Here is a 27902-nt window from a genome sequence, read left to right as displayed (position 1 = left end):
GCAACAACAAAATATGAGTTTGAGTGTGTCCACATTTAGGTAACCGGAAAATGTTTTTATTCCCCCCCCCCCTTAAAAATGATAATTTTTCTCCACTTGAGGCACACAGGTCATCACATTAATAGTGGCGTAAAAAAAAAAAAGTTTGGAAATAATTGATCCTGAACACACTTTTTGCCACAAAAATGTAGACGTCTTATATCCACCGTATATTGTTCGACCCGTCTGCACAGCTCAGATTAGCTCTCTGCGGCTGTGCGCGCCGCGGTGTGTGCCAGTTGATTCCACTCCAAAGAGCACTGAGGAGAAGCAAAAAAAAAAAAAACACGCCACACTAAACGCATGAGTCAGTCCAAGGCACACTAACAAAGGAAAATGGGAGAGAACAAGTTATTTTATCCACGAGCAGGAGCTGAAGCAGTTATCAAATCTCTGGGCTGAATTGCTGTCATTGGATGTTGTTAGTGTCGGTATGAAGAATCGGTGTGGACATTCTGCATTAGTAGTGGTCGTCGTGATGCAGATATTCTGAGCATCTAGCAATGGACTGCTCGTGTCGAAATGGCTTCTGGAACGTGTGGCGAGGTTTACGTGTGTGAGTGTGATGTCAAGCGATTACAATTTTTAACTAATTAATCGCAAAAATATCCGTAATTAACTGCGATTACAATTACTATTTTTTTGTGTTGCTTCTAAAAAGGTATTTACTTGAATAATATCTTGTAATTAATGTCAAATTACCAACTATTATGACTATTTTAAATCAAAGACTGTTCTAATAGCTTTCTTTGATACTTGAATACGATCTAAAAGGAGTCCTCTTTACAGCCAAGTTCCTCCAAAACTTTTACTACATTTAGTTCTACCCACAAGGAGCACACTCCCGCAGTGTTGGCGAACTGAGTTAAAATAATTAACTGCGTTGAAAAAAAAATACATTTTTTCTGTGCCCCAACAAAGCTCCTGAACTTGTGCGGGCCCATAAAACGGTGTTGTGACAATGATTTATGGGTCATTACTGCACTGCTAAAACAGTACATCATCTTTATGAGTTTATCTCAGGACAAGACTCAACACGGAGTCACCAAGCTGGATGTCTAGTTACGGCTTTGGAACTTTTGTGATCAACAGTAAGCAGTAAGTATCAACGTTTAAAACCTGCAGGTCTTCTGATTAACACTAATGACAAAAAACCCACCCAGTGACGTCATTTCTCGGCACTTACAGTATCTTGATTGTTATTGACCGATGGTATTCACGGAATCTCTTCATTTTTTCTAAGACTGTCACGAATGGAGAGTTCGGCAAAATGGATGACGTATGAACTGAGTTAATGTTAACGTCTTATGAATACAATGACTACCTCAAAATGAAAAACGACTCCCGTGTTGCTCCTTATGAGATCAGACTGCGCAAGGTAACAGAGTTAAAGAAAGTTCTGAGAAAATGCTTGACTATTAGAGAGCCTTTCAAATACAGTGAATTGTATAATTCATTTGGAAACAGTTCAATTTGATGTAAAATATAGGAAATACTTTTTTGGAGAGCATATCAAATTCTTATTTGTTTTCAGTGATGCAATTCAGTGATTGTCCAAAACATCAGGCAAACCAAAAAAAAAAAAAACTGCCAGTATTTACGGTTTATTTATGATTTGAGACTAAAAAATATTTTATTTTGAAAAGTGACCGACTTCTCTGCATTACATTGGATGTCTTGACGCATGTCAAGATGCCATTTGTAGCAAATTGATAAAAAAAAAACAAAAAAAACAAATCCGTTGCGGAATAAGGTTGGCCACCATTGATTCTGATTTAGATGCCAATTAATCATTCTTTTAAAGTGTTAAAATTTGTTGGAAAGTTGCTGTAACAGGATAAAAAAAAATTGCTTTCAGTCAGATTATTGCCATTCTTTTCTTTTGGCTCCAACACATCAAAGAGGATGATCTATTGCAGTTAAATGCATTCGACGAAATGATTTTGTGATTGCTTGGCATTACTTAATTAAACTTTGAACATTTTCAAGGAACCAACTCAGCGGCTCGGATTCTCACCAACTGTTGGCAACACATCACAACCCACACTCATCCATTTCCACTGGCTCCCAGTCAAGTCCTGAATCTCATACAAAATTTTGCTCCTCTCCTACCAACACCTCCATGAAATTCCACCCCATTCCAGGATCTGAGGTCCTCCAAGTCTGGTGTCCTCACAATCCCATGCACCTGTCTGTGACCTATTAGGTCAGAGCCTTCAGCATGGCCGCCCCCCGCCAAACTTTGCAACTCTCTCCCCGCTGAGATCCGCAAGATCGTATTGCCGGATATTTTCCAGCAAAAACTTACATTCACCTGTTTCACAAGGATTTAACATTCGGTGTTGACCAATTTGTATAAAGCGGCCTTGGACTCCATGAAAAGCCTGAAGAAAAATGAAAATTGTAGTTCATGTAGTTGTAGTAACTATGGATCTTTTGGCAAGACCACAAAGGTTATTTTAACAGAAGTAAATGCTGCTAACCTTGTTAGCTAATGCTAGCTTGTGCTAACACCGCATCTCTGCTTCCTCTCTAAAGTTGACATAATAGTGCCTTTGACCAGTCTTACTGAACATGTCGGCAGAGGAGCCGAATCGCTCCTTCAAACACATTTTCAAAAGTAAATGAGGCTGTTAACAAAAGATACACTTGGTTGTGCTATTTCACACTTGATGGGTGAACAGGCACTCCAGAGACTCGAGTATCTGGATAGAGAAATTATAATTTAATAGCTGACAGGGAAGCTTTGTCAGAGAATGTTTAGATGTGAAAAATGCCTGTTAATTTTCAAACAGACGGACAAAAAGCTTCATCTTCAACAGAAGTTCTGCGCATCGTGACAGCAACCAGCAAACCGCTCTGAATCCAAGTCTTGTAAATATTTTAGTATCAGGTTGCAATGTTACGCACTTAAGAAGTTCTCTCAAATTCAGAAATGATCAAACCTGTAGGAGCTCTTCCTTACTCTGCCGCAACTGAATGAACAAAGACACCTCCTAAGGTTAAGCGGTTCAGATAACAGACGGATGGCGTTAGGAGAAAGTGTTGGAATAAGTATGACTCTCAGTGAACAAAAAAAATAGTGTGAGCCCTTACAAGTAATGATGGACAGATACGGAACACACATTTGTGCCTCACCCTCGAGGAGGGAGAAACCAACAGAGGTTACGCAGAGCCAATGTATCACGTTATCTGAATCATCTACTGAAATTGATTTTTCCAATATTACAGCCAGCACCATCTCATAGAATCTGGTATCGTTCCTATCATTTTGGTGGGAGAGTGGAATTCTGGTAACCAATAGCTGCGATTTCTGGTGCCTCTAGAGAACAAAACTGAACCTTCGTTAGGTTGTTATGAAGTCAAAATAAAAGGTGAAAAAAAAGCTTTTATTTTGAAAGCCAGTGTCATTCCTTGTATAAAGAGCGCTGCCCTGTTTGCGCATAAGAAGTGATGCCCTTGAGCATGGTGCTTTGTCGTTGCCGATATGTTGGATGTGAAGAAAACTATAAATCATTCAGCCTAATATAAAGTATAATAAGTGTAATCATGAGCAAATAACGAATAGATACACCTTAAGAACAAGGTTTCATTGTAGATCTGAGATCCCTAAAGTCACACCGGCCAGCCACTTTGTCTGGTTGATCTGACATGGGCAGTGGCCGGAAGATAATCCCTCATTGGGACAAATTATCTTGAGTCCCTGGTGAGACGGCGGATTAGTAGCTTGTAGTGGCGCAGCTACCATAACATACCAGACGCCCAGAAGCGTATCTCTGTGACAGTCGTGTATCATGAGAAATACAGTTTACAACAAAAACAAAAATCCCAACTGCAGCCTGGAGGGAGTGAGTATTCAGTTAATTTTAAAAAGCCGCATTTAGCTACATAACTTTCCAATCCCTCTAAGAATTTAATTAACATAATAGTCTTGCTGCTGACCCCCTTCAAAAACTCCCTTTTTAATCATTTTAAAACCAGCAGTCAATAATTTATGTTCTGAAAAGTCCAGCAACCCTTTAGAAGTCTCAGTATTTGAATGAAGAGTAACTATATGAAAATGGATTTTCCTCAAAAAAAAAATTTAAAAAAATATGCCGACATGACTATCATTAATACACATGCAAATATGTTGCAGACAGTGTCGAGTTCACGTTAAAGTAACAGGTGTGGTGATGGACAAAAACAAAATGAAGAAGTTCATACGTGAGACGACCACGCGTGACTAAATGGGCAGGCTATGCACATGTATTGTTCTTCCATTTCCCCCCCCCTAAACTTCCCTTCCTGAAATAACACACACAAGCACAAACAATCACGCAGACTACATCGAAGCTATCCTTCAGTTTAACATCCAAAAGAACGGTGAGAAGTAATGTTGACAATGACAACATAAGCATTCTGCGTTAAACCAAAACATTCCCGATACAACTGAACAGTGAGAGCTCTTAAGGCGTTCCGAAGGAAATGATCAAGTTTTACTTAATGGGCGAAACGAGTATTTATAAATAAATATCTTTGTTCATCCATATATGTCAGTGACTTATAAAGACAGACAGAACAAATAAATTATCTTCCATTAGATGGCAGGAAGTATGTAACGTCTAGCCACTTTTTGTGACATTTTTGCTTGGTGGTGTGCCATGAAATTTTTAGGACTTAAAATACGTACGGCAATAAATTGTGGTTGGGAATAAGTTGGGAATCACTGCTGTAGAGGGGAAATAAACTACACCAATAAATGCTTGTGTCCCAACGAGGTAAGATAAAAGGAGACAACATGCATTCACAAAGCTCAGTTTCATCAAAGCACGGCTGCTTGTCATCCATCCATCATGGATACCCTTGCTGTATTTTTGAAACTTGCAATTTGGAAACCATTACACAACTGCCATCGGCCATGAGTGACAGTCGCAAATCAGCCAGCTTAACTCGGTCCGTTCCACAAAGCTCTGGAACGTATGCGGAGGATAACCCAAGTGCAGTTGGGGTCTGAAGCCGCCCCTGGGGTGTTTCTCAAATGCAGAGGATGAGAGACATCCTGATGCAATTTCATCTTGCTGCTGTGCAAGGCCACTTTGCTGGACAAGCCATATTACCCTGAATTTCCACATTTTCCGCAAGTTTTTTTTTTTTTTTTTTTTACCCGTACACCCTTGTTGCGTGCATTTTGTGCAATGACGAACTGAGGACAGATGAGCAACACTAATTTGCAAAAAAATCAGGATTATTATCATCTTTAATATATTTCTTCAAATCACCCCCTTGGATGTGGCAAATGAACAATCAGGGTGGGAGGCGGTCTCCACATGCACACTTCATTCACAACCTTAAATCATCCACAAGAGGCCATCTTCTTGCAGTTCTTTATAAACGTGCTTTTCACGCGTCGACCTCCAGCATGAACTCCAGCCATGTAGCCCATGCACCTCTCCTGCACCAAATTCAAGTTGCTTCCATTGTCGACTGTGTTCACACCCACAACGGTGCAAACGCAAAAAGAGCAAAAAACAGAAAATCTCAGCCATGCGTACAGTTAGAGCACACTTTTCACTAGCCTTAGCAGGGCACAACAGTGCTTAACAAATTCAAAACTACTGTTTAAAAAAAAAAAACAGCTGAAAAAAATGGTCTCACTTCATGACGCTAGTTGGATGTTTCAAATGGGTACACTAATCGACATCGAACGAAAACATAAAGAACTGGACATACACAATAATAAAACAGAGATTAAGAAAGAAACCTCTGTTTGACGATATACAGACACTACATCCAACCATCTTCTCTTCCTCTTTAGGGTCGCGGATGAGCTCACGCTCATCCCAGCTGTCATTGGGGCCGAGGCGGGGGTAGACCCTGGACTGCTTGACAGCCTCTCACAGGGCATATATATTACACGTACAGCTAAAGTATTATCGAGCGAACAGCATTTGCAGGTTAGGTGAACTCGAAAAGTTTCTCTACAATGTGGCAGTGCCGAAAGAGAGGCTAACAGCCGCAGCATACAGCTTAATTGAAGTGTCCGTGAAGAGGAAAAGGTTCTATTAAAACCATAATGGAAGGCAACATTATTCCATCCCACGCTCTCCCACGACCAAAACACACACACACACACGCACAGGAACACTATCGCCCTATCATGCAATTTCTTGAACTCTCTTTCATCCGCCCTGATCTAAAAGCCTTGGGAATCATTTGGAGCACTACTAGCATCGGGGCTGCGATAATCCCTCGGGGTAGTCCAATTATTATGTACATAAAGAGAATACGGCAGCCAGTGTGATTGCTGTTACAGCTGCAAGACAGAATCAGCATTAGAATATGTAAAGAATACGATGATGATGTAAGTTAACGTCATATTCATTACGGAAAGTCCGTTATTAGCATAACAATCACGTGCACTACATTTAATCCCTTCAAACTATGCCAAGCTGTTAACGACACTTGGGCAACTTCAAATTGATGTGAAAAAGTTTCATTTAGAAGAGAACCCTGTGATTTGTCCCTAATTTATGTTTACACTAGTTATAGACCGATATGCTTTTTTTCAGGGCCGATACCGATTATTAGAGGTCATCAATAGTTTTCTATTAGTTGTGAGTTGCAGTCGACTGAAATGTATTAAAATTTCTGAAAAGTCTGTTGTAGTGTGAGTGAGTCCTAATAGGCAGCTTACTGCTGATTGGCTGCTACCCACTGCACCAGGAAGCAATCAGATGGTGCCGTGGGTGGGAATCTGCTTCTGCAGGCAGGGCCACCAGCACAGCAGAGAGAGAGCAAAGTGTGCTGCAGCGAACCAAAATAAACCATCTTTTAATTTATCGGCTTTGAAAGTTATTAAAAAGGACGATGCCCATTATCCGTTTATCACTCGTTTCCACATAGAGACATTCATTTGTTCCCGTTGCAGGATTTTGAATTTCAACTCCCCAGTAGTGCCGCAAAGTTGTTACAATCTTGCGCTAGGAACTGCTTTGAAAAAAAAGCGCCCGGTAGATTTACCTGACCTGTCTGACGGTGACTGGTTGGACAGTTTCCATCGCATCTAGCTTCAAGGTGACTCAGGCACAACTCAGTCCACACTCTCTCCTGAATGAGGTTTAGGCTAGCTCAGCACACTGTCTGATAAGGGTTGGCGAAATCGCCACGCTGCTATTTCATTTCATACAAACAAAATTGGAACGGAATGTACTTTAGTTAAAGGCGCCGGCCCTCTTTGAAAGTTACATTCGATTCAGAAAGAAAGTTACACAAGATTGAGATGCCTCCACGGAAGGGAGCTAGGAGGCGGAAATCGTTGCAGTGACGAGATAATGCACAGGACCAGAAACTGATTGATGAGGGTAGCTCCCAGGTCAAGCTTGGAAGCAGATGACTGTTGCTGAGAGAGACCAAATAATTCTGAGCAAAAAAGATATTGCCAAATGGAACAGCACAATTATCTGAGCTTGTCAATAAAATTTAACACGTTGAAAGACTGTTTGTTATCAAGTCGGTAACTACTGCCTTACATATTGTATCGTTTTTCTTTCATTGAAACAAATATTGATCACTGACCCAAATTAAGACTGCATCCCATGCTTGCCAAAGAAGACATTTTATTGGCAATAATTGTAAGACATAATATCCTGTTTTGCAGTGTCATTTAAATGCTTTGCCAGCCGGTAAACGGATAAACACAAGCTCTGGTGTAGGTGGAAAAGTCTCCGAGGTGACAGCTCAGCAATCGTAACTATGATAAGTATAGCGGAAGCTTGCACGGGGGATAAGCTAATGAGCAACAATTGAAATTGTGGGGAGGCTACGTCATGATACAAAGACGGAGAAGGATAAAGATTTGAATGGGATGGGGAAAAAAAAAAAATCCAACGTAGGCAGTGGAACAAGAAGCAATCCCAGATAAAAAGCAGGAGGGGGAAGGGCGAAGGGGGCAGACTGCAAAGGGGGGGTGGGGGGGTAGAAAGACGGATTAGGGTGACAGAAGATTGAAGTAAAGCGTGTAGGGGAGGAGGAGAAGAACTAAAAGATGGGAATGAGGCAGTAATGACGTGAGTCAGATGTCTTGGAAGCAGAAAGCTACAGAAGAAACAAAGAATGTAGCGTGGGTTTTTTTCATTGATCATGTACATATATGTATATTTAGGAAAGATTATTGATGCACTCCCAGGACTGAAAAGCACGTATTGATCACTGAACTAACTGGAATTTGCCACAATATATGTGGTCTACTTACATGGCGGAAAGACTTTCTATCCTTATATGCCATATCTTTGCTTTTCGTAGTTGCTTGTTACTGCAATACTTGTGTAGCTCATACTGTAGAAGACAAATTCCTTGTGTGTTTTACATATTTGGCCAATAAAGGTTGTTTTGACTGTGAAACAATGGCATGAATTTGTTTGACTTGTGGGAATCTAATCTGCACCAGCCTATCCCGGGCACAAAGGCCACAAATGAGGTTCCAAGCATGGGTTGGTGCGTCTGTGTGCATTTCTGTTGGCATGTCTCACTGTTGAGCCGCAATATGTTCTGGAGATTTGTCATTATCAAAGTCATGTGCAGATATGAAAATTCAAGATGTGAAAACCGGAAAATGAAGGACATAGGTTTTCCCTTTTCGAAACTGCAGGTAGCCTACAGCTCATTTTTACGCTCGCCCTTCAATGCAACGCTACTGTCGGCCAATCACAAACCTCATTTCATATTGGTTGTGGCACGAAAGGTGAAGCCAGCCAATCACAAAAATACGAGGGTGAGAAATAGTGGGACGTGCATGAACTGCAAGTTCGGGCTGTGCGATTAATCGAAATTCAATTACGATTATTACACTCAATGTTTACAAAATTAGCATAATTGTAAAAAATGATTATTATATACAGTATATATTATTATATAGATAACATTGTTGAGATAGTACTCATTTTACAATGTGTAATACTATAGTGTGTATAATTGAACTCAAAACTTGAGTGTTATATTGAAATTGTTTATTTAAAAGTTGCAACAGCTCTATGGGTAATTCATAAGTGTAAAGTGTGTGCAAAGTAAATTCCAATTTACTTTTATTATACAAGAAAACGATTTACACCTTTGTAAAAATTATTTTAAGATAAAATAAATTTAATAATTGTGATTTCAAGGATTGCAAAAAGAATCGTAATTACGGTATTTTCCGGACTACAAGGCGCACCGGATATAAGCCGCAGTAACTCATTTGGGGAAAATAAATAAATAAATAAATAAAATATTATATACAAGGCTAAAAAATGAGTTGTTTACTGCATGTACAGAACGATTTTGATTGTTAAAACATTGCATTTTAACAGGGCAACAACTTTACTCATTAAAACAGAGAAGAAGAAAAATGAAGATTTATTTCGCATATTTTCTGAACTGTAGCGCGCCTTAGCGGAGAAAGAAAAATCCACAGAAAAGCCGCATCATTGTATTAGCCGCATGGTTCAAAATCTAGGAAAAAAGTAGTGGCTTATAGTAAATACGGTGATATTTTTTTTCATACTTACTGCAGGCTAATAAAGATAATTGAATGCATTCCACGTACACTCCTAAAGACTGATGTGCACCTACAACAAAAACAAGTTGCTCTGTTATGTTCTTGGTCTTTGCTGCATCAGGCGCAGGGTGTTCTGGAGCGATAATAACCCCAAAACACTCAGCTCAAACCACTCAGGAACGGCGAACAATAAAAAACCTTTTGGATATCAGTAGATGAAGCTGACAATTTCAGTTTGGGGAAGGCATCCTTATAAACGGCTCGGGAGTAAATGCAAACTACCTGTACATATCTGAGCGTCAGACAATGATTGATGCGGACGCTTTCAATAAACTGAGCACCATATCAGACCGTCAGATGTTGATGGATGCGGGAGCTCACGCCCACTGCAAATGGCGCATCTTAGCCGAGTGTCAAACGTCGGATTGACAGCTGGGCCATTTTTGTCGTACTGGTGTGACCCACTGTCTCATGTTTGCTTGTTCTTTTCCATTTGTTATCAATTACCCCAAGTATTTTCAACATAAATACTTTTTCTTTTGCAGGATTTTTGGTTACTCTTTTACTTTGGCGCAGTTCCTGGTTCCTGGAAGGTCAGGAAGATCACTCTCTATGAGCCTAATAAGAGTAGGCGGCCGTGCTTCCATAGGTGAAGCCAAAAAAACAACAATACCTCATCTGTCTCTCCCTTTTTTTCTCTCTCACATGGCCTATTGCTTGCTCCTGTGGGGTTCAGTTGATCTTTTAAAAAGTGATGAGTTTGGTTCTTGGCCTGCTCAATGACTCAAGTGCCCTTGGACAAGTCCTGTTGGGGTTTGCCACTATACTCTCCAAGTAAAATTTAATTGAATTGTCGGCAGTTGCAGAAGTCTCACTGATGATTGATGTTTTTCCCTCAAAAGACAGAAAAAATGGTTAAGTTAAAGGTAAAAGTTATTTCAGTGACCAGTGTGTGTTTTTTTCCTCCGTTCTGTAATACAATTTCACCAGCCAACACTTTTGTGGTAAACAGAGGCTCTGTATATTTGGTCCTTACAATAATCTTGAACTCTACTATAAATCATGTGCAGTTTGTTTAGAATGTTTGTTCATTTTTGAAAACAACTAATTAGTCATTTTTTACTTATTTTACTTCAATGGCGTGAAATTGCTATTAGCTACTCTAATCTTTGAGTCAAGCATCATATGGGACATAAGCCGACAACTAATTCCGTGGGTGCTCAATCTATGTGGGGTCTCTACGTCGCTGGCATGACCCAAATTTGTACACAAGTCGGACCACAAGATGCATTTTCGTAGCTCGCGTCTCCACATTTTCATGCAGGCGCACGCATTGCTGCATCCATTTTGGGCTTTGGCAGACCAACCTGTGGCAAAGTGGTCAGCTAGCGATCTGGGTGAATCTGATTGGGGCACAGTATGACAGATTCTGAGCCTTGGGGAAATTTGCCTGAAAGTCATCGGATTTTATTCATAAATATGACAATTGCAAGCATCAAACTCTCCGAATCTTTGTAGATCATTGAACGCATGGTTAATGTTTCATATAGTTTTTAAATTCTCCCACCTGGGAGGGGGCACACAAACAATCCTTGGTGGGCGTAGTCACATGAGGTCAATAAGGTCAGAAAGTCGCCTGTGGGTCGTTACCACCAGTTCATTTAATGAGTGCAGTGATAAGCTCCGGTCACGCGCTGAAGTCTGCATCCTTTTCCGCATAGAGATGTTTCCATGCAAGATGTGACTGCACCACATTTAAAGCTCTGTTCATCCCCACAGCGGCGCAAACCATCCTTTTCTAAAATATGCCATCTCGCTGGATGAAAATACACCCCTCCCTTTCTACCATTAACTTAAGCTAACGCCATAATAAAGCAATCAATTGAAGTAAATATTTACTTGAAAAACAATTCAATGCATATAAAAATAAGTTAAATAAAATCTTTAACTTTTTGGGACGCAAATGCCATTCTTAACCATAAAACACAGTAGGAGGAGACAGTCGTAAACCATGGAGCCTCTGTGTTTGCTTTCATCACATGTAGACATTAGGCTATTGCTGTGGAATGTCAAGACACTCCAGGTGTCTGTCATGTGTGGCTGGCAACCATGATGAAAGTTTAACGCAAAAAAAAAAAAATCATCATGTTCCATATAAAGATCACAGAGAAAACACACCCTCATGAGGTGTTCAAGAAAAAGAAGCAAAGTGGGAGAGATCATGAGAGGTAAAGCTAAAAGTGCATTTATTCGTGTTAATACCTTGGTTGGATGCGGCCTAATTTAACATCGCCACTCTACGCGCTTGTCAAATTGCTGCAGTGAGTGAATCAATATGGTTTCACTCGTTTTTTTCCTGAGAACGGGAACACTGAATCAGTCCGAGTTTAATTCAGCCATGGATGAAAAGCAGGAGAATTTGACAGGTTAAACAGATTGTTTGTGTCAAAGGTACATCATGAGGCAAAGTGGCTGTGACTGAAAGGGGATTCAATGCACGGGTGAGTAAAGATGCGATTGGATCGGCCAAAGGACAGAATGGAGGGAAGAAGCATTGTCAATGTAAAACGGAGCCATCAGGTGTGACAATCACTGATGGTGATTTATACTCTTAAACCTCACAAGGGAGGGAGGGTGTTCAATCTGCATTAGGCCCCGAGCCAACGTAAAGTTCAGGCCACAGCTGCTCTAAAAGAAAAGTAATTACCAGACTATGCTCGGTATTTCTGGCAGCTTGTTGTGTTGGACGTTAGCGTATTGCAGGTCAAATCATAATTTGAATATTTATTGGCCAGATCCTCAAAAGGTCAAATTCAAAACTCAGCACGCTCTTGTGCAAACAAATGACATTGCTGATATGAATATTTCATGTGCATTACTTTTAACTCAGAGGTACAAGCTCTTGGCTGACGTTCATTTGAATTCATTTCCGGATTTCGGACTGTCCGGTGTGACTGTGTTTTATATTCTCTCTGCGATACTCCAACACACCTGATTCAAATGATCAGCTCGCCAGCAAGCTCTGCTGCTGGTTTGAATCAGGGGTGTATAACAACAGGACTGAATTACGTTATGTTCTGATTTTGTTACAATTATGCAAGCAGCTACGTTAAATTATGTAGATCCAGTCAGACGATCAGTGTATATGTTGCTCACAAATAACAGCAACTAACAAAAATATCTAGCGAACAATGAAGCTAGTTAGGCATTAACTGCTTTTTAAGTACCCATAAACACAATTTACATCCTTCCTCATCAGCACTTCCCTCACAGCCAGTTGGAGTTAAAGAGCCAAGTGAGGAAGCGGCTGCTGAAAACATAAAATCATGCTTTTCAAAAATAAGCACCAGTCTAAATCGGGGACTGAGGGGGAGCTGTAATTAATTGCAGGGTGGCAGGGTCATGAGCCATGTATGACATTGCAGGCTTTCAACTATGGACCTTTAATAAGAAAATACGAGAGCAAGCCATATAATGAGGGATGAAGAGCCAAAAAATGAAAAAAATAAAAAAAAATCACACACATGCTTTACAAAAATATGACTCAGTTGGAGTCAAAGTCAAAATAGGGTGAGAACCAACCGAACAAAAACCATGAGCAACCACTATTTAGTAAACACATACAAACACGTGACACAAAGTGAAAACTTTTGGAGATAAACTGAGGATTTTTCTTTTCAAATCATTGAGATTGCGTTTTGTACGTCAAACGAGATCATTTTTTCAACCAAATTCACTCATAATTAAGGAATCTCAAATTTGGAAATTTACATATTTGACACAATACGCGGTTATTTTTTTTTTTTAATCCCAATACATTTTTGACGATTGAATCATTGAGCAGACTTATGTCTACTTAATTACACAAAAATTCCAAATTTTCCCAATCAAGCATGCCCACTATTGAGAGCTCACTGGACGCCATCGGAACCATGACACTCCTTCAATCAATCAATCTTTTTGAAGAAATTCAACGTGGACAGCAAGCTTTTGCTGCCCTTCTACCACTCGTCCATCGAGAGCCTGCTGACTTACTATGTCTCTACCTGGTAAGGCGGCTGCACTGAGGCAGACAGAGTGAGGCTCCAGAGGACAGTCAAAAAGGCGCAGAGGATTATTGGCTGCCCTCTACCCTCTCTGTCGGACATCTAGACCACCCGGTGCCTCAGTAGACCTCACAAGATCATCAAAGACAACACTCACCCGAGCTCACACCTCTCCAACCTGTTGCCCTCTGGCAGGCGCTACATTGCATCAAAACGAAGTCTAACAGACTGGAAAACCTACCCTTAACTTGTAGAACTGCAGCATAATGTGTTTTAATTATTTAATTTCAGATTTTTTTTTATGCAATTATTTCATCTTTAATGAATTTAATTTATATATTTAATTCAATTATTTGTTATATTGCACTGGAAGGGGGAGCTCTCCAATCTCGTTGTACACCGAGTACAATGACAATAAAGGGCATTGTGATTCTAAAGCACTTTTACTGCAATAAAACGTAGCTTTACATATCAATCCCCTCTCGCCACTCGTCAATACACACACACACACAAAAAGCACTCATCTACAGGCCAGTCAAAAACAACAATAACGTAATGACCTACGGCTTGGCACCGACAACCCAAGTGAGGAAACAGCAACTCAGTGAGCCGTCTGCGCCAGAAGCAGACATCAGACGACAGACCGCGCCGGCCACAGGACACCGGCGCTGAGCCCCAGTGCAGTGGCCCAAGACGAGCCACATATGGCCACTAAGGACCCCATGAGGCAGGACCACGGCTGAGGCCCATCGCAGCTCCCAGTGCAGTCGCTCCCTCTGGGGAAACACTGAAAAATCAACTCTACAGCCACACTTTCAGCTGTTTTGGAACTCGTTGTAGGCATCAAATTCAAAATGAGTGAATATTGCATAAGGAACAATACAGATTATCAGTTTGAATATTAATTGCCTTGTCTTTGGAGTGTATATTTAATTTGAATTGAAAAGTATTTCCCAGCCATTGCCATTTCTCTAAAAATGATCATAATACTGAATTGGCATCTCTAAAATCTTTAAAAAATATGCACAGAATATTTTTTTACTGCACTTCTTTTGCACAGCAAATTAACACATTTAGTGACAATATCAGAGTTTTACAGAACATATACTGCAATTCCCTGCACTTGGAGAAAGCGTCACCGAGGCTTATGCACGTTCAGCCAAGTATTTGTTAGAATTATTTTTTTAAAGATTTCTAAACTCAACTAAAATGCAGAATGGATTTGAATACCTTTTATGCCGCAACTGTTTTTCTGTGAAACAGGAGAGTTTGACATACGCCTCTCTGTCATGTACTGTGATGGATATTTATTGGAAAATGCAGGTAAGCAGCTCGAGAGGGGACAAACAAAAAAGCAAACAAATCTAAAATAACACCCGCTTAACCACTTCGCCTGCCGACTAAATAACATGTAACCCTGCAACATGACCCTAAACATTAAAGCAGCAGTGCCTCGATTCTCTTTGAGATATATGATGCGGCATCAGAAAATTAAAGTTGCAGTAGACCACTTGTAGTTCCATTGATGATTAATAAACAGGAGGATACAACCAAACAAATCCCTCAAATTTTCCAGTAGGAAGGGAGGTTCACCATGTCAGCGTGTTTTGCCCCACAAGTGATAAAGCATTTCCTCTGGAAACGAGCATAAATTCTTCTAAAAAAAAATAAAATAAAAAAATAAATAAAAAATTCCACGAGACCAATTTTGAATGGCTAGTTGATTAAATGAAAATAGATACTATCGTGATAAACGTGGCTATTTCCTGCTTTTCAATGGCATTAGATTGTTATCAGCAACCAGCTCACAGGTGACTCATGCATGCAGTGAACAATGACAACACAAGGAAAGGTTGCCAGGTTACCAGTCTATCTTTGACTGACTGTGCACAAATACAAGTCAGATGGAAATCCTGACCATGTTATACCGATTCTGATACAGCTCCAACAGCTGTCTGGTTGTGGAGCAATGCACTGTGTGCCAAACGATGGACAACCTTCATACGTACCATTGGATGAAAAAGTGAGGCTTTTGGTAAAAAAGAAAATTTATTGAGCTGCGCACACCTCACTAGCTCATTCGCGTGAATAAAAGCAAGCTCTCCATTCTAATTTCCCGCCAATTAATATTAAACCATATGGAAGGCATTTTATTATAGCACCAGCTGTTGTGAAATGCGCTATATAAATAAAAGTTATATTGTATTCCAAGTTTTATATGATCATGACATTGCCAACACAAAAAATCCTTTGGTGACTTTTTGGAAACGACTGAATCCATGTAAAATGTTCAGTAGTGTTCAAGAATTAAATAAAATAGTGTTCACATGTGCTAGAGCAGGGGTGGGCAAACTACGGCCCGGGGGCCACATGTGGCACGTTAAACGGTTTAATCCGGCCCGACGAACTTTAAAAAAAATTAAATGAATAAACCTTGTGAATGTTTTATTTTCTAAATACTGTGGTTTTTCAAAGACATATATATTGTTGTAATTCACTTTCATTAAAATTAAATGTATTTTTTTTCCTCCGATGAGGTGAGGTTACCGAAACTGTCGGGGTGTGCTTTTCCAGAACCGCTGGAAAAGCATTTTAGGGACCCCACAAACGCAGGCACAGAGAAGTGGGGTTCTTAATAAAAAGGTATTTATTATTACAACAAAAATTCTTATGTACATTATAACTATAACTACAATCACGCGATACCGAAAAGTGCAACACAAAACGCTGGTGGAAAACCGCACCAGGAAAATAACGACGAAACCAAAATCGCTTGCAAAAGGCAAGGAACAGAACGGAACGAAAATCGCTTATCACCAAAGGATAAGGAAAGCCAATCGAGGAACGGACGCGACCGAGAAGGACAAAGGCTGAGAGCGGAGTCATTAACTAGAAACGAGATCGAGATCGAGAAATACGTGAGGCAAACAACGAGGAATCGAGAATCAACACTTGGGTCATGAACGTGAGCAAAGGAATAATCCGACGCTGAGACGTCAGCGCAGCGCGTTTAAGTAGCGTAGTAATCACTGAAGTCAATGGGCAACAGGTGCGTGGCAGGTGGGCGGTCTCTCCAGCCGTGACGACAAGACAGGAACAGGTGCTGGAGGGAACGCCCCCACGTCAGCTGAGCAGACAATAACAAACACAAGGCATGACAAGAACGGACCATGACAAAAACATTTCATCCATCTGCTCCTGGTCCGGCCCCGCTGTCAAAATTTAGAACCCATTGTGGCCCGCCAATCAAAAAGTTTGCCCACCCCTGTTGTAGAGCGTTTAAAATTGTTCAAAATATATTATTTTATTAAAAAGTATTATTATTAATATTATCATTCCTGAATTAATAATACAAATTATCTGACATTTTATCACTGTCAACTATTATTCCACTTTATTTGATTTGATTTGATTTATTCCTGTAGTTTCATCTCAGTATCTGTACCAAGGTACTGGATGGATTTTGTTTACATGCATTCAAATTATGTTTCACCAACTTGAACATTGCACAAAATAACGTCAAAGTCATGTTCGTGGAGTATGATTATAATGCTTGCCACCAATGTCCATACTTTTTTGATGCAAAGCCAATAGACTCTTTTTTTTCCCCCAGCGTATCTTCCTTCCAAAGTTAGATTCCTGCGGTTTCCCTCTATTGTGTTGTCAGGCTAGTGTCAGACCATTTTCACAGTGGACCAGCCAAACCAAAGCTCCTTTTCCTGCCGACAACAGCTGCCATGGCAGCACACTGGGAGGTCGACTTCGGAGGTGCCGGGCACTATTCGAAAAAGGTGTAAAGAACATTTGGATCCTTTTGCCTCTTTGTGCAAGTGTGGCTGCTGTGCTGGAATGCACTTCACCAGACAATAACATGACAGCACAACACATCTGGCAAATGACAAGGCCAACTTAATTAGATTGGAACTGGGAGCTATAAATATCCTCTTTTGGAATCTTGGGTGACTTCTGGAAACTCTGAACGTATAAATCAGGCGTGGGCAAACTACGGCCGGGGGGCCACATGTGGCTCGTTGAAAAAAATTTAATGAATAAACCTTGTTAATGTTTTATTTTCTAAATACTGTGTTTTTTTTCAAAAGACATATATATTGTTCTGATGCCTTTGTTCACTTTCATTTAAAAAAAAAAAAAATTTTTCTCCGATGAGATGAGGTTGCCAAAACACTCCATCCATCTGCTCCTGGTCCGGCCCCTGTGTCAAATTTTAGAACCCATTGTGGCCCGCCAATCAAAAAGTTTGCCCACCCCTGGTATAAAGGGTGATCAGATAAAATGAGGAGGAATGATGTGAGCATGAGTAGGTTTTATGTTTTACACAAATAAGTAACAAATCACATCAAAATGAGTGTCAGACACCCACACACCACTGGCAACCAATCCACTTAAACGATGCAAAGTTGTTGCCAAGTTGGCAGACATGCAGTCACAAAGTGTAGTTTTGGAAGAAGCTGTAAATCTTTAGTTTGCACAGCTGGGGGTCAGGAGACATTGCACTCCACTGCACTGCTTCAAAGGAATGCTCTAAACTGTGATGAAGTGCATGAGAAAGCACATCAACCGGCCGCCAGGAGCTTCATTGTCGTCTTAATTCTCCACATTTGCGCACACATCAACAACACGATCTCGAATGCTACTTCTTGTGACCGTTTGTCTTTCCTGTTACTTAGTCAAACTAAATATTCACAACATGGATGTATTCAAAATGCCACTGCGCTGCACCGTACATTATATAATCGTAATCTCACACACGCTGTAGTAATATAATTGTATTGTACTCTTTATCCAACGAGACCACAGCATATACACGCGTATATATACACGTACATCCATCCATCCAGTTTCTAAGCCGCTTCTCCTCCTCAGCTGTCTTTGGGCAGTTGGTGAGGTACACCCTGAACTGGTTGCCAGCCAATCGCAGGGCACAAGACAAAAAAAACAAAAAAACAAGCGCGCTCACACCTACGGACAATTTAGAGTTTTCAATCAACCTACGATGCATGTCTTTGTAATGTAGGAGGATAGCGGAGTACCCGGAGAAAACCCACGCAGGCACGGGGTGAACATGCAAACACCACACAGGAAGGGCGAACCTGGAATCAAACTGTGCACCTCTGAACTGTGAGGCCATCGTGCTAACCAGTTTGTCCACGGTGCCGCCATGTACATACATATGCATACATATATATTATCTCATATTATATTACGAATAGAAACTGCGCTGTTGAATTATTCCAGATGGTCTGGTGCCAGGAGCATATTCAATTGCATATTCAGAGTTGAAAGAAAGTCCAGCAAATGGCATAGCGTTTGCTTACCCTTATTCTTCTCATTGCAGCCACGATCTCCACTCGGCTGCTCGGTCGTGTCACATCGAGGCTGCCGATGTACTGATGTCAAACAACCCCGAAAGGGAACAGATTAGTCATCAAATCTCCATTTAACCATTTTTACTTTATATCGTGCGCTTATTCTCGTATTCGCCTTGGCAAACTCAAAACACTATCTACATTTATGTAAATCACTTTTCAAGTTGCTTGTGTAAATAGCAATTTAGCCCTTAAATATATTCCCTGGTTTACACCGCTCACAAACATTTGAACAGTCCAGACCACGGCTCGTTGCAGGTTGGACAAAAGGCGAAAAGCACAAGAAAAGTAACCTATTTTTTTGTTAAAGAGCAGAAGAGGTGCAATCACACTTAAGTATAACTAATGTAACTTTTTTTTTTTGCACTTGAAAACATACCTTTGCCTCGAAGTTGATCCCATGTTGGAAGGCTTCCTCGTTGTGTAGCGGGATCCTCAAATCATGCCCATCATCGACCAGGTTGTATTTGCTTTTCGCAGGCATTTTCGAACTCGGCAATCAGTATCGGGTTAGAAAGTGTCAAAGAGAACCGAGGCGTCGAGGCGGTCAGGAATCAACTTCAAATCCGGTCAGTGCATGTTCCTCATCGCCTTCGTCCGTCCCAGCATTGTAGCTGCGCCCTCGGCAGCAGCCGCCACTTCTCCGCAAACGTCTTCCAGCAGCAGCTACCCGAAAGCACTGCTTTGCTCCAAATACTCGAAATAGTCGCCTGAACGTTTTCCAAACACACGCAAGCTGCGCCGTGCGTGCACAGGCGGATATGTTTTGGCCGAGTTTTACTTTGGGTGTGCAACTAAGGCGAGTCCTGCCTGCCGTCGGAGTGCTTGCCGGACTTCCCCCCACCCTTACCCGGGCCAGCACGTTGGGAGGGAGCGATTGGAGGCGTCCGTCCGGCCATTCCAGCGGTTTCCATTCGGGCAAACCCACCGCGGTTCTCTGGAGGAGGGGCCAATTTGTGATACCTGCCCGCCTCTTATTGCACGCGCGCACCAACGTGCTCGCGAAGAACCGGAATTTTCCCTTCCAGCAATCGAAGGTGTGGCTTCTGTAGCTCCGAGGAAAACTTTGATTCTTTATGCCCGACGGTAATTCCCATAGTAAGCACGGTATTACGCGTGTATTACCTTTTAGTACAAAATTATATTAAAAAAAAGTTTCTTAATAACGATGATATGTCCCATGTCAATGTTTGCAGCTCGTGCAGTCACCGGGTTACTCTTTTTTTTCATTGCATTTTCTGACTAAGGTTGCAAAATTCTGAGATTGTTCAAAGTGGGAAATCCACCGAGGGAATAGTCAATATGTGAAATAACGGGATTGAATGTGAATCAGCAGGAACAAATCTGTAATTTATTGAATTGAATGTTGGCTCTAAATATGTAACTTTTTCACAGCCAAAACAAAAGAGTTTGTATTTACATTTTGAGAGTTGGACTTTTACCCAAAAAAGTAGATTTGGCATTTTTTTGTATAATTTCAATTTTAGTTTTTCAATGCATGGCTTTCAGGGGCGCAGCTACAGGGTGGCGAGGGGTGACCAAAGCCACTCCTTGTGGCTCTGTAGCTACGAGCAACCATACTGAGGGTAAACCTTCAACATTTATAAATATTCTACCATTTTCACATGGATGCAGAATTCTTAAACCCCACTGCCACCCTTTAAAAGAAACTGTATTTGAAAAATGAATGTATAATTGATCTGAGTGCAAATACTAAAATAATCCCAAAGTAACGAACATTCAGTTCTTCGAGTCACCGTCAATCAAAATCATTACTTTCACACTCTAGCAAGCAAACAACATTCATTGTTTGCACAGTCATTGTTTCAAGAAATCAAACGCACACATATACCAATCTTGCATACATACTCATAATACAAGCAGAAAAAAAACTTTAAAGTAACATTTTGAATCTATTAATGAATTATTTGGATGATTTGAAAAGGCTCTTGAATGTGAGAGTGGGAAAATGGATTGGCATTGAAAAGAGCGTTGCCTGAAAGGCTATAGCAAAAAATGTACAAGCTCGGCTTGAGAAGCTCACGTAAGACCACTTTTTTTTTTATTTGCTCGGAGAATGGGACTTTTCTGTGAGGATAGGAGCACGTTTCACTTAACAATTTCAATGGCAATTTGTTGGCATTTCTGAATGGGAGTGCATTTCTGTTCATTTTTGAATGGGTTCAGTCAGGGAGATGAGTTACAGTTACTGTGCCTCAACATGTTTTTGTGCTTCAATAAAAGAAAATATTTACATTTTTAAATCATGATTTTGCATTGCACTATTTCTTCTTAAACATTAAAATTGTAACCATACTCCTGCAATATAATCTCTATTTGACTGGAAAAGACAAAAAGTGTGTGATAGTTATTAGCTGTACAGTGATTATATCAAAAACGCGATCAGTGCCGGCCCAAGCCTTTTATGGGTAAAGAAGCAAAATTGGCTTTTTTTTTTTAAAGGCTGCCTTTTCAGTCACAGTTTACTTGGCAAAATGAACATAATCAAATGTTTACGTGGCAGCGCTTATTCAGATATTGGAAATGCAAAGCAGTCGTGGAATGAAGTGGAGTGAAAATATCATTGGTACGCGCCGCAGATGCTGTATGCTGCTATGTGCGTCTGTAAGCCGTAATCGTTTCATAATGCAGTTATCTGGTTGTATAAGGCAGAGCCCATCTGTGTCACCCTGGGAGTAAAGATGCAGAACTCCCCTCAAGGTGGTCCCAGGCATGAAGGAAAGGGGAAGTGGAGCAGCAATAATTCATTTTCACACCACAGCTTTAGAAATTGTTTAAGCGCTGCGGTTAATGTCGTGCTTAAGGCTTCACATGGTGAAGTGGCGTATATTCTTCTTCACAGGATGTTCTTGGCTCTTTGTCTGCATGTACTGCATAGTGATGGAATGAAACACACTTCTTTAATTAAATAGATTTTTCTAGTACTTTGAGTTTTTTTTATGATGGATTTTTACTTTTGCATCCTATGTTTGAAAGCAGATTGTAATTTTTATTCCATATTTTGATGAAATAGACTTTTTTTCACCCTCTTGGCATGGTGATGTAAATAGAGGCGATAATGACAACTGCTGTGAAGATTTTGATCAGGGGCAGAGCTACGTGGTGGCCAGGGGTGGCTCATGGCCAGCCCTGCTCACACTCTGGCAACTATCCTGGCAACTGCCAAATCTCAAGTAAGATCTTCATTCCTGTGACTTTCTCCCATTTTCACATGAATGCAGTTTTCTGGGGCCCAATCCCTTTACGTCCCCTTAAGCCTTTAGCTATGTCGCGGCCAGAGGGTGGGGGATGACCGACAAAAAAGGGTCAAGTGCCCAGCTCTGGAAACACAAATATATTACTTACATTTATGTGTTTCCCGCTTCTTCTCATTTGTTGACATCATTTCTGCAGACATTATTGTAATATATATTGTATTATTTGTTGAAGAGGGGACGTGTAGAATCTAGAGTGGTTTGGGTCTGACTTTGTGCTTGTTTGTGACCATACCCCAAATGTTGTATACAGAAGACAGTTGGGTTTCAGTTCCAAAGATCAATATGAGACAAAAATTCAGAATCCTCGCTTTTATTTTGTGGCATTTACATCTAAATGTGTTCAGCAGTTCAGGACAGTGCAGTCGTTGTTTGAAACAACAACAGTTAATACTGGCTTCCATGTCCTCGTTCAGTCAGACATTTAATTGGAATGAATCATTTTATTGTCCCTCCCAAAACAGGTAAGCAATTACTGTTTTACAATTATTTACTGAGCACATGCTTCACCTCTCGTAGAAATGAATTCAATCATTTGTTTTGTTGCATTGCCAAAAATCAGACAGCATGCACCATCATGCTGCTTTCAGCATTGTAGCGTTCATGTCTTGTTATTTGATGTCGCTTTCAACCGTAAAGTACATCACAAATGAAAATAAAAAACCGATAAAATCACAATTGTGGGGCAACGTGTTATGTCACATTCAAAATTATGGTTCACTTTTAATATCAATCTGTTGTCAGCACAAAGTTTTGGCATTTTTTTCTCCCAGCTGTGTTTCTAGCCAATGTTAGGCTGACATCGTGTGGACAGATTTTGAATTACAGGGGAAATCGTGTGGATTTGTGCATTCGTGCTGTTTGATTGAATATAATAAAGCAAAGTAAGGCGGTGGGTTTAATGCATATAGAAGTACATTTTGTTGCTTATACAAAATATTTTTAAATTTTATTTTCACAAGAGTTGTTATCAAAACGAATATGATCTGGATTCAATCGGGGTTGCTGCAACCCCAATGCAGAATATTAGGCTCATTAATTACCACAGGCGTCCTCAAGCTGTACGCGTTCTTTACCCTCGTCTCTGTTTTTCATTTGGCTATTTTATCTTACCCATAAATATTCCTCATATAAATATACAGAGTAACTGTCATCCATTATTTCCCATTTGAATTGGCACAGAGAAAAAAAAAACGTTTTTTTCAGTATTTGGATTTTCGGTTTTTAATCTAACACACAAAAAAAGAAATAAGACTAATTTTCATGGTTTAATATTAAGGTTAAGAACAAAAATACAAAATAGGAAAACATTTTTTTTATCATATACACAAATGATGGCGCCTTTTTTGGAGGTCGGGAGGGGGTTGATTTGCATTCTCCACCAGTCGATCCATTATTGCTAACATGAAGATGTGCTTGTGTGTACGTGTGATGAAAAAACCCCAAAAACAAACATTGTCATATCAAGAGGGCCTCCTCTTACTTAGTAAAAATAAAAAGCCAATGTGAGCTGAAATCAAGGTGTAGTGTCAACGTGTGAAAACATACTTTTTTTTCCTTTACATTGAAGCATTTGACATTTTGAACTTTATCCCCAAAACATTTTATTTGTGCTCTTTTTTTTCAGACACAAGACAAAAATGATACACTGAATTGGCAATCAAAGTTTGCATTTACTAAAACCAAGCTCATATCTACGAGGACCTGGACATGAACTGGCCAGAGGAGCTGATCTGCAAGATGCCGGCTGTTCCAAGACAATCCCCAGGCGGCCCCTTGATGTGGAGTCACCTTGACCTGAGCTGCATGTCGTTGAGTTCATGTGCTCGTGCAAACACACGTGGTGGTGCTGCTGCTGACGCTCAACATCAGACGGCTGAGAGAGGAAAAATGCTTTGTCAGATCACCGTCTTGCTCTCAGAAACACTGGTGAGAGGCTACGCCGAGTTAGAAAATAAAGCAAAGTTGAAATCATGTGCGTATTTTAAGTTACTCTGATATCGTTGGTACACCTTGACAGGGGTCTTTTCAATTTTTTTTTTTTTTTAACGGGAATATGTTCTATGCAGGGCCGCTTGTAGAAAAATAAGTTAAGTAGTAAAATCAACCCGTTTTTGTCCATCTCAGGGGGCGGCCATTTTGTCACTTCTGTTGACTGAAAATGATATCTCAGTTGCAAGGGCTCAGGTAACGACCAATCACGGCTTAGTGTTCAGATAAGTGTTTCGAATAATGCAGGTGCATAGAACATTTCATGGCAAATAACATTTTGGGGGTTTACTTCCCCTTTAATTTTAAATTTAAATTGTGGAATATAAATTTTAGCTTATTGCCTTGCCTATAAGCTAAACTAGACTTTCTTCACGACTTTTACCTACTTGTGTCAGTGTGAGTTCAATATATTGAATACAGCATATAAATTAAAAAAAAAAATAGATTAAAAAAACTACAAGGAGTAGTTGAATGTTACTTAAGATTTCCAACAATTACTTTCTTTCATTTTAAACATTTAAACAATTCAATTTGACTCGCAACATAACACGATGGTTACATAAAAAACGGGTACCTTTATAAAGAGGATCTTGAAACTGAAAATTATAATCATTTACCTGAGGTTCATATATCTCACACTTAACATCTACAGTCGCTCTGTTCTGGAACAAATCTTTAGTGCCAATGAATCTGAAATCTCCATCATTAGCATCTTCCAAGTGAGAGCTCAAACAGAAGCCTCGATGCTGAAAAAAGAAAAAGACACTCAATGCATATATATATATATATATATATATATATATATACATACATACATACATACCTAAAATATATATATATAAAATATATAATAAAATATATAATAAAAAATTTCGCTATTTTTCCTCACATTTGTCTTTTGGTGTCAAACTCAAATGTTTTGACTCTATAGCATAACTTATATTTGCAGGGTCGTTTTCTATAAAAACGTCCCCAGCTAAAAAGGAGAAAATTAAATTGGAAAAAAAAAATTCAAAAGAATAATAATGCCGATTTCCTCCTCTCTGTATACTGAATGACATAAAAACAAACACTATTGGTTGTAATCTTCATTCTAACTACCATCAATAGTTGCATTTGCTTTGGACGTCTGAAACACTTGGACATAACTCCAATGTGCGCGTGCTGTATTAAGCTTTTTCACATTTGTCCGACCTTGCATCGAAAGTTTTTTTTTGTTATACTTACAGCAAGTGGTCGGTCCATGGGCTCACAATTGCGCTGTTCACTGACGTCTGTTTCTTTGGCACAAGTAGTCTCTACTATGGTGAACTCGACAAAATAACACGGCCCAACCACCCACTTACAAAGAGACATTCAAAAGCACATGTTAAAAGTCACACAAAATAATAATACAAGGCTGAATTATTTTTCTCAATGTCAGAATGAAATTTTCAAAGGAAACTGAAATTGACAATTTCAGTCTTCTTTACAATCAATTGAATTTAGTTTTTCAACCTGTAAACTGGCTCTTGTAATATTCTCCAGGACGAAGTAATTGGGGAGGGAGCTGTCTTCATTGAATGCCTGCACGGAGAGATGTGCTACTTCTTTGATGACCGGTTCGTTTATGTTTTCCGCTATGGGGCAGTCCGGACAAACGTCCAACACTTCAGTAGCTGGAACTAAACACAAATATTGTGTGGGTTAACAGCCAACATGAGCCAACATTCCCAGACAAAGTTTGCAATCAATTGGAATCCAATTGTTTCCACCTGGTCTTTTGTTTTTCCCATTCAGAGATTTTTATTCTTCCATGTTGCACAGTTTATAAAATACTGTGAAAATCATAAAGCCTATCTATTGAATTGACATTTCCCTTCTTTTTTTTTTTTTTAAATAACAAATTACAAGATCAAAGTGATCCGTTTGAAGAGACAGTAGCCTATTGTTCTTGTGTGTTATTGTGTAACAAAAATAAATAAAACAAAAATGTGCCAAAATACCTTGACGGAGTGCACACGAGTAACTTTGAAGTCTGACTTGAGGGTCAACGTATACAGACAGCAGACACTCCCCATACATCTGTTAGAAGGCAAACAAAAGAAAGAGAGAACAAAAATATTTAGTCGATCTGGTGGCTCAATGTTAAAATAAAAAACATTTTTTGCATGTGCTGAACGGTTACCATATTTCATACTTACAGGAACAGAAGCAACACCCCGAACTTCACATTGTTTCCATGGTTTCCTGCTGCTGATGTGGCATTTGGTCTCTATGACATCGAGGCTTATTTTGTGCAGAGACTTGTCGTTGTCCTGGCCTCGCATACAAACAAATGACACATATGACAGTGAGTTATGGTTTGAAAAAAATTTACAAAAGTATTGTCAGGACCTACTAAATGTATTAAGATATGCAAGCTTTGCTCAAGCAAGTGCAGTTTTAACACTTCATGCTAACGTTAGCAGTCATGTGATTGAAAAATACTACAATACAGAAGTCATGTCATTTCGAGATGCAGAAATTGAAAAGAATTATTAAATGAATGATTTAATGAAATATTTCTGTAACGAGATCATCAAAATTAATACGTTCCAAGACACTATTATTGAATAACTTAATTAAAACTTAATTGTTCATGAGAATGCCCGCTCACCATTTCAAGGACCTGCGAGAAATCGTACACTCGATTGAGGCTGAGAATATATCCGTGGGTCCGATCCTGATTTATCTGTTCGAGAGCCTCCTCAGCAACTCTCAGCACTTGTGCGTCATTGCAGCCAGAAGAATCGGATCCGGCTACACTCCCGTGTGGCAGCACGAACAGGCACAGCAATGACAGAAACATCCTCAACCTTGACACGCAACAAAATCACAATGACGAAAAGCTACCCTCGATGGTAAATCGACATTTCAAGCGTCCTTTTACTGTAGCCTTCTCTATAGAAAATCTCAGTTTTTTTTTTGAATGTGCATGTTCAAGGCTCACTGTGGACTTTTGCCCCGAGCCCATAAGGTGAGTCAACAGGAACAGGATCTGATGATGTGTGGGCCAAAGACGATAGCAGGGTCAAAGTGCACTCTGAGTCTTCTTCTGAGTCGTTCAAGACGTTGATTTTGCTTTATACTAACCCACACCAAAATTGACTAAGTTCTTGACAGAGTACAGGTGTTATTTGCTTCACTTGAAAAAAAACAAATCAGTAGCTGCTGATGTATAGAAAATGTAGTTGTATAATGTATATTTCGTTTATATACAAACCGCTATTTTAATGACTTTGTGATGTTCGAATGAAATCAAACTGTATTCATGTAGCACTTTTCAAACTTGAAAAATGCAACACAAAGTGCTTTAAAACACAAATGCAAATACTTGCAAGCAATCGCCGCTCAATGAGATATCGAATTGAGAGATAGGATGAAAATCTCAGTAAACCAGGAGGGGCTCGTAGTCTCTCCACATCCAGAGGTGCCAGATGAGGTGCCTCGGACATCTGGTTAGGGTACCTCCTGGAAAGGTGTTTTGGCACGACTCCGTGGGGGAGGGAAACCCAGGACATACTGCAGAGACCACGTCTCTCAACTGACCTGGGAAGGCCTGGAAATCCCCCAGAAAAAGTTGAATGAAGTGGCTTGGAAGTGGGAAATCTGGGCTGCTGGCCCTGCA

At 40.0% G+C, this 27902-nt stretch overlaps 2 protein-coding genes across 4 annotated transcripts in view; both read right to left on the bottom strand.

Moving 5' to 3' along the window:
* The window catches only part of nos1apa (nitric oxide synthase 1 (neuronal) adaptor protein a), a 54179-nt gene extending 34279 nt beyond the window's left edge, over positions 1-19900 (bottom strand). For both annotated transcript variants that reach the window (XM_088313273.1, XM_088313276.1), the window contains exons 1-2: positions 19366-19900; positions 18936-19007 (exon numbers count right to left, since the gene is read on the bottom strand). In XM_088313273.1, the coding sequence (XP_088169399.1) occupies positions 18936-19007; positions 19366-19470 (177 nt within the window). In that variant the 5' untranslated portion in view covers positions 19471-19900. The remainder of the gene's footprint in view (positions 1-18935; positions 19008-19365) is intronic.
* Positions 19901-23548: 3648 nt separating this feature from the next.
* On the bottom strand, positions 23549-27171 carry LOC148324286 (fetuin-B-like). Of its 2 annotated transcripts, none has more exons than XM_088313620.1 (7): positions 26892-27171; positions 26437-26550; positions 26239-26317; positions 25751-25917; positions 25481-25594; positions 24871-24999; positions 23549-24137 (listed from the first exon to the last, which is right to left on the bottom strand). In XM_088313620.1, the coding sequence occupies exons 1-7, from the start codon at positions 27081-27083 to the stop codon at positions 23922-23924; spliced, it is 1011 nt and encodes a 336-aa protein (XP_088169746.1). In that variant the 5' UTR covers positions 27084-27171; the 3' UTR covers positions 23549-23921. The 2 variants fall into 2 exon arrangements, with proteins under 2 accessions (XP_088169746.1, XP_088169747.1); XM_088313621.1 differs by having other exon boundaries at positions 23549-24113.
* Positions 27172-27902: the final 731 nt, after the last annotated feature.

This window comes from Idiotropiscis lumnitzeri, chromosome 13 (assembly GCF_059441095.1).
Source record: "Idiotropiscis lumnitzeri isolate Australia: NSW breed Sydney's pygmy pipehorse chromosome 13, RoL_Ilum_1.0, whole genome shotgun sequence".
NCBI lineage: Eukaryota > Metazoa > Chordata > Actinopteri > Syngnathiformes > Syngnathidae > Idiotropiscis > Idiotropiscis lumnitzeri.
This window is presented reverse-complemented; position numbering and strand designations above follow the sequence as displayed.

Bases quoted from the DNA above. Each gene is read 5' to 3' on its own strand.
- LOC148324286 (XM_088313620.1), bottom strand. From the start codon at position 27,083: ATGTTTCTGTCATTGCTGTGCCTGTTCGTGCTGCCACACGGGAGTGTA. The intron at 25,918-26,238 runs GTATTTTGGCAC...ATTTGTGTTTAG, and splicing joins CTCGTGTGCACTCCGTCAAG to TTCCAGCTACTGAAGTGTTG. The intron at 24,138-24,870 runs GTAAATGATTAT...TTCCTCTCTCAG, and splicing joins GTGAGATATATGAACCTCAG to CCGTCTGATGTTGAGCGTCA.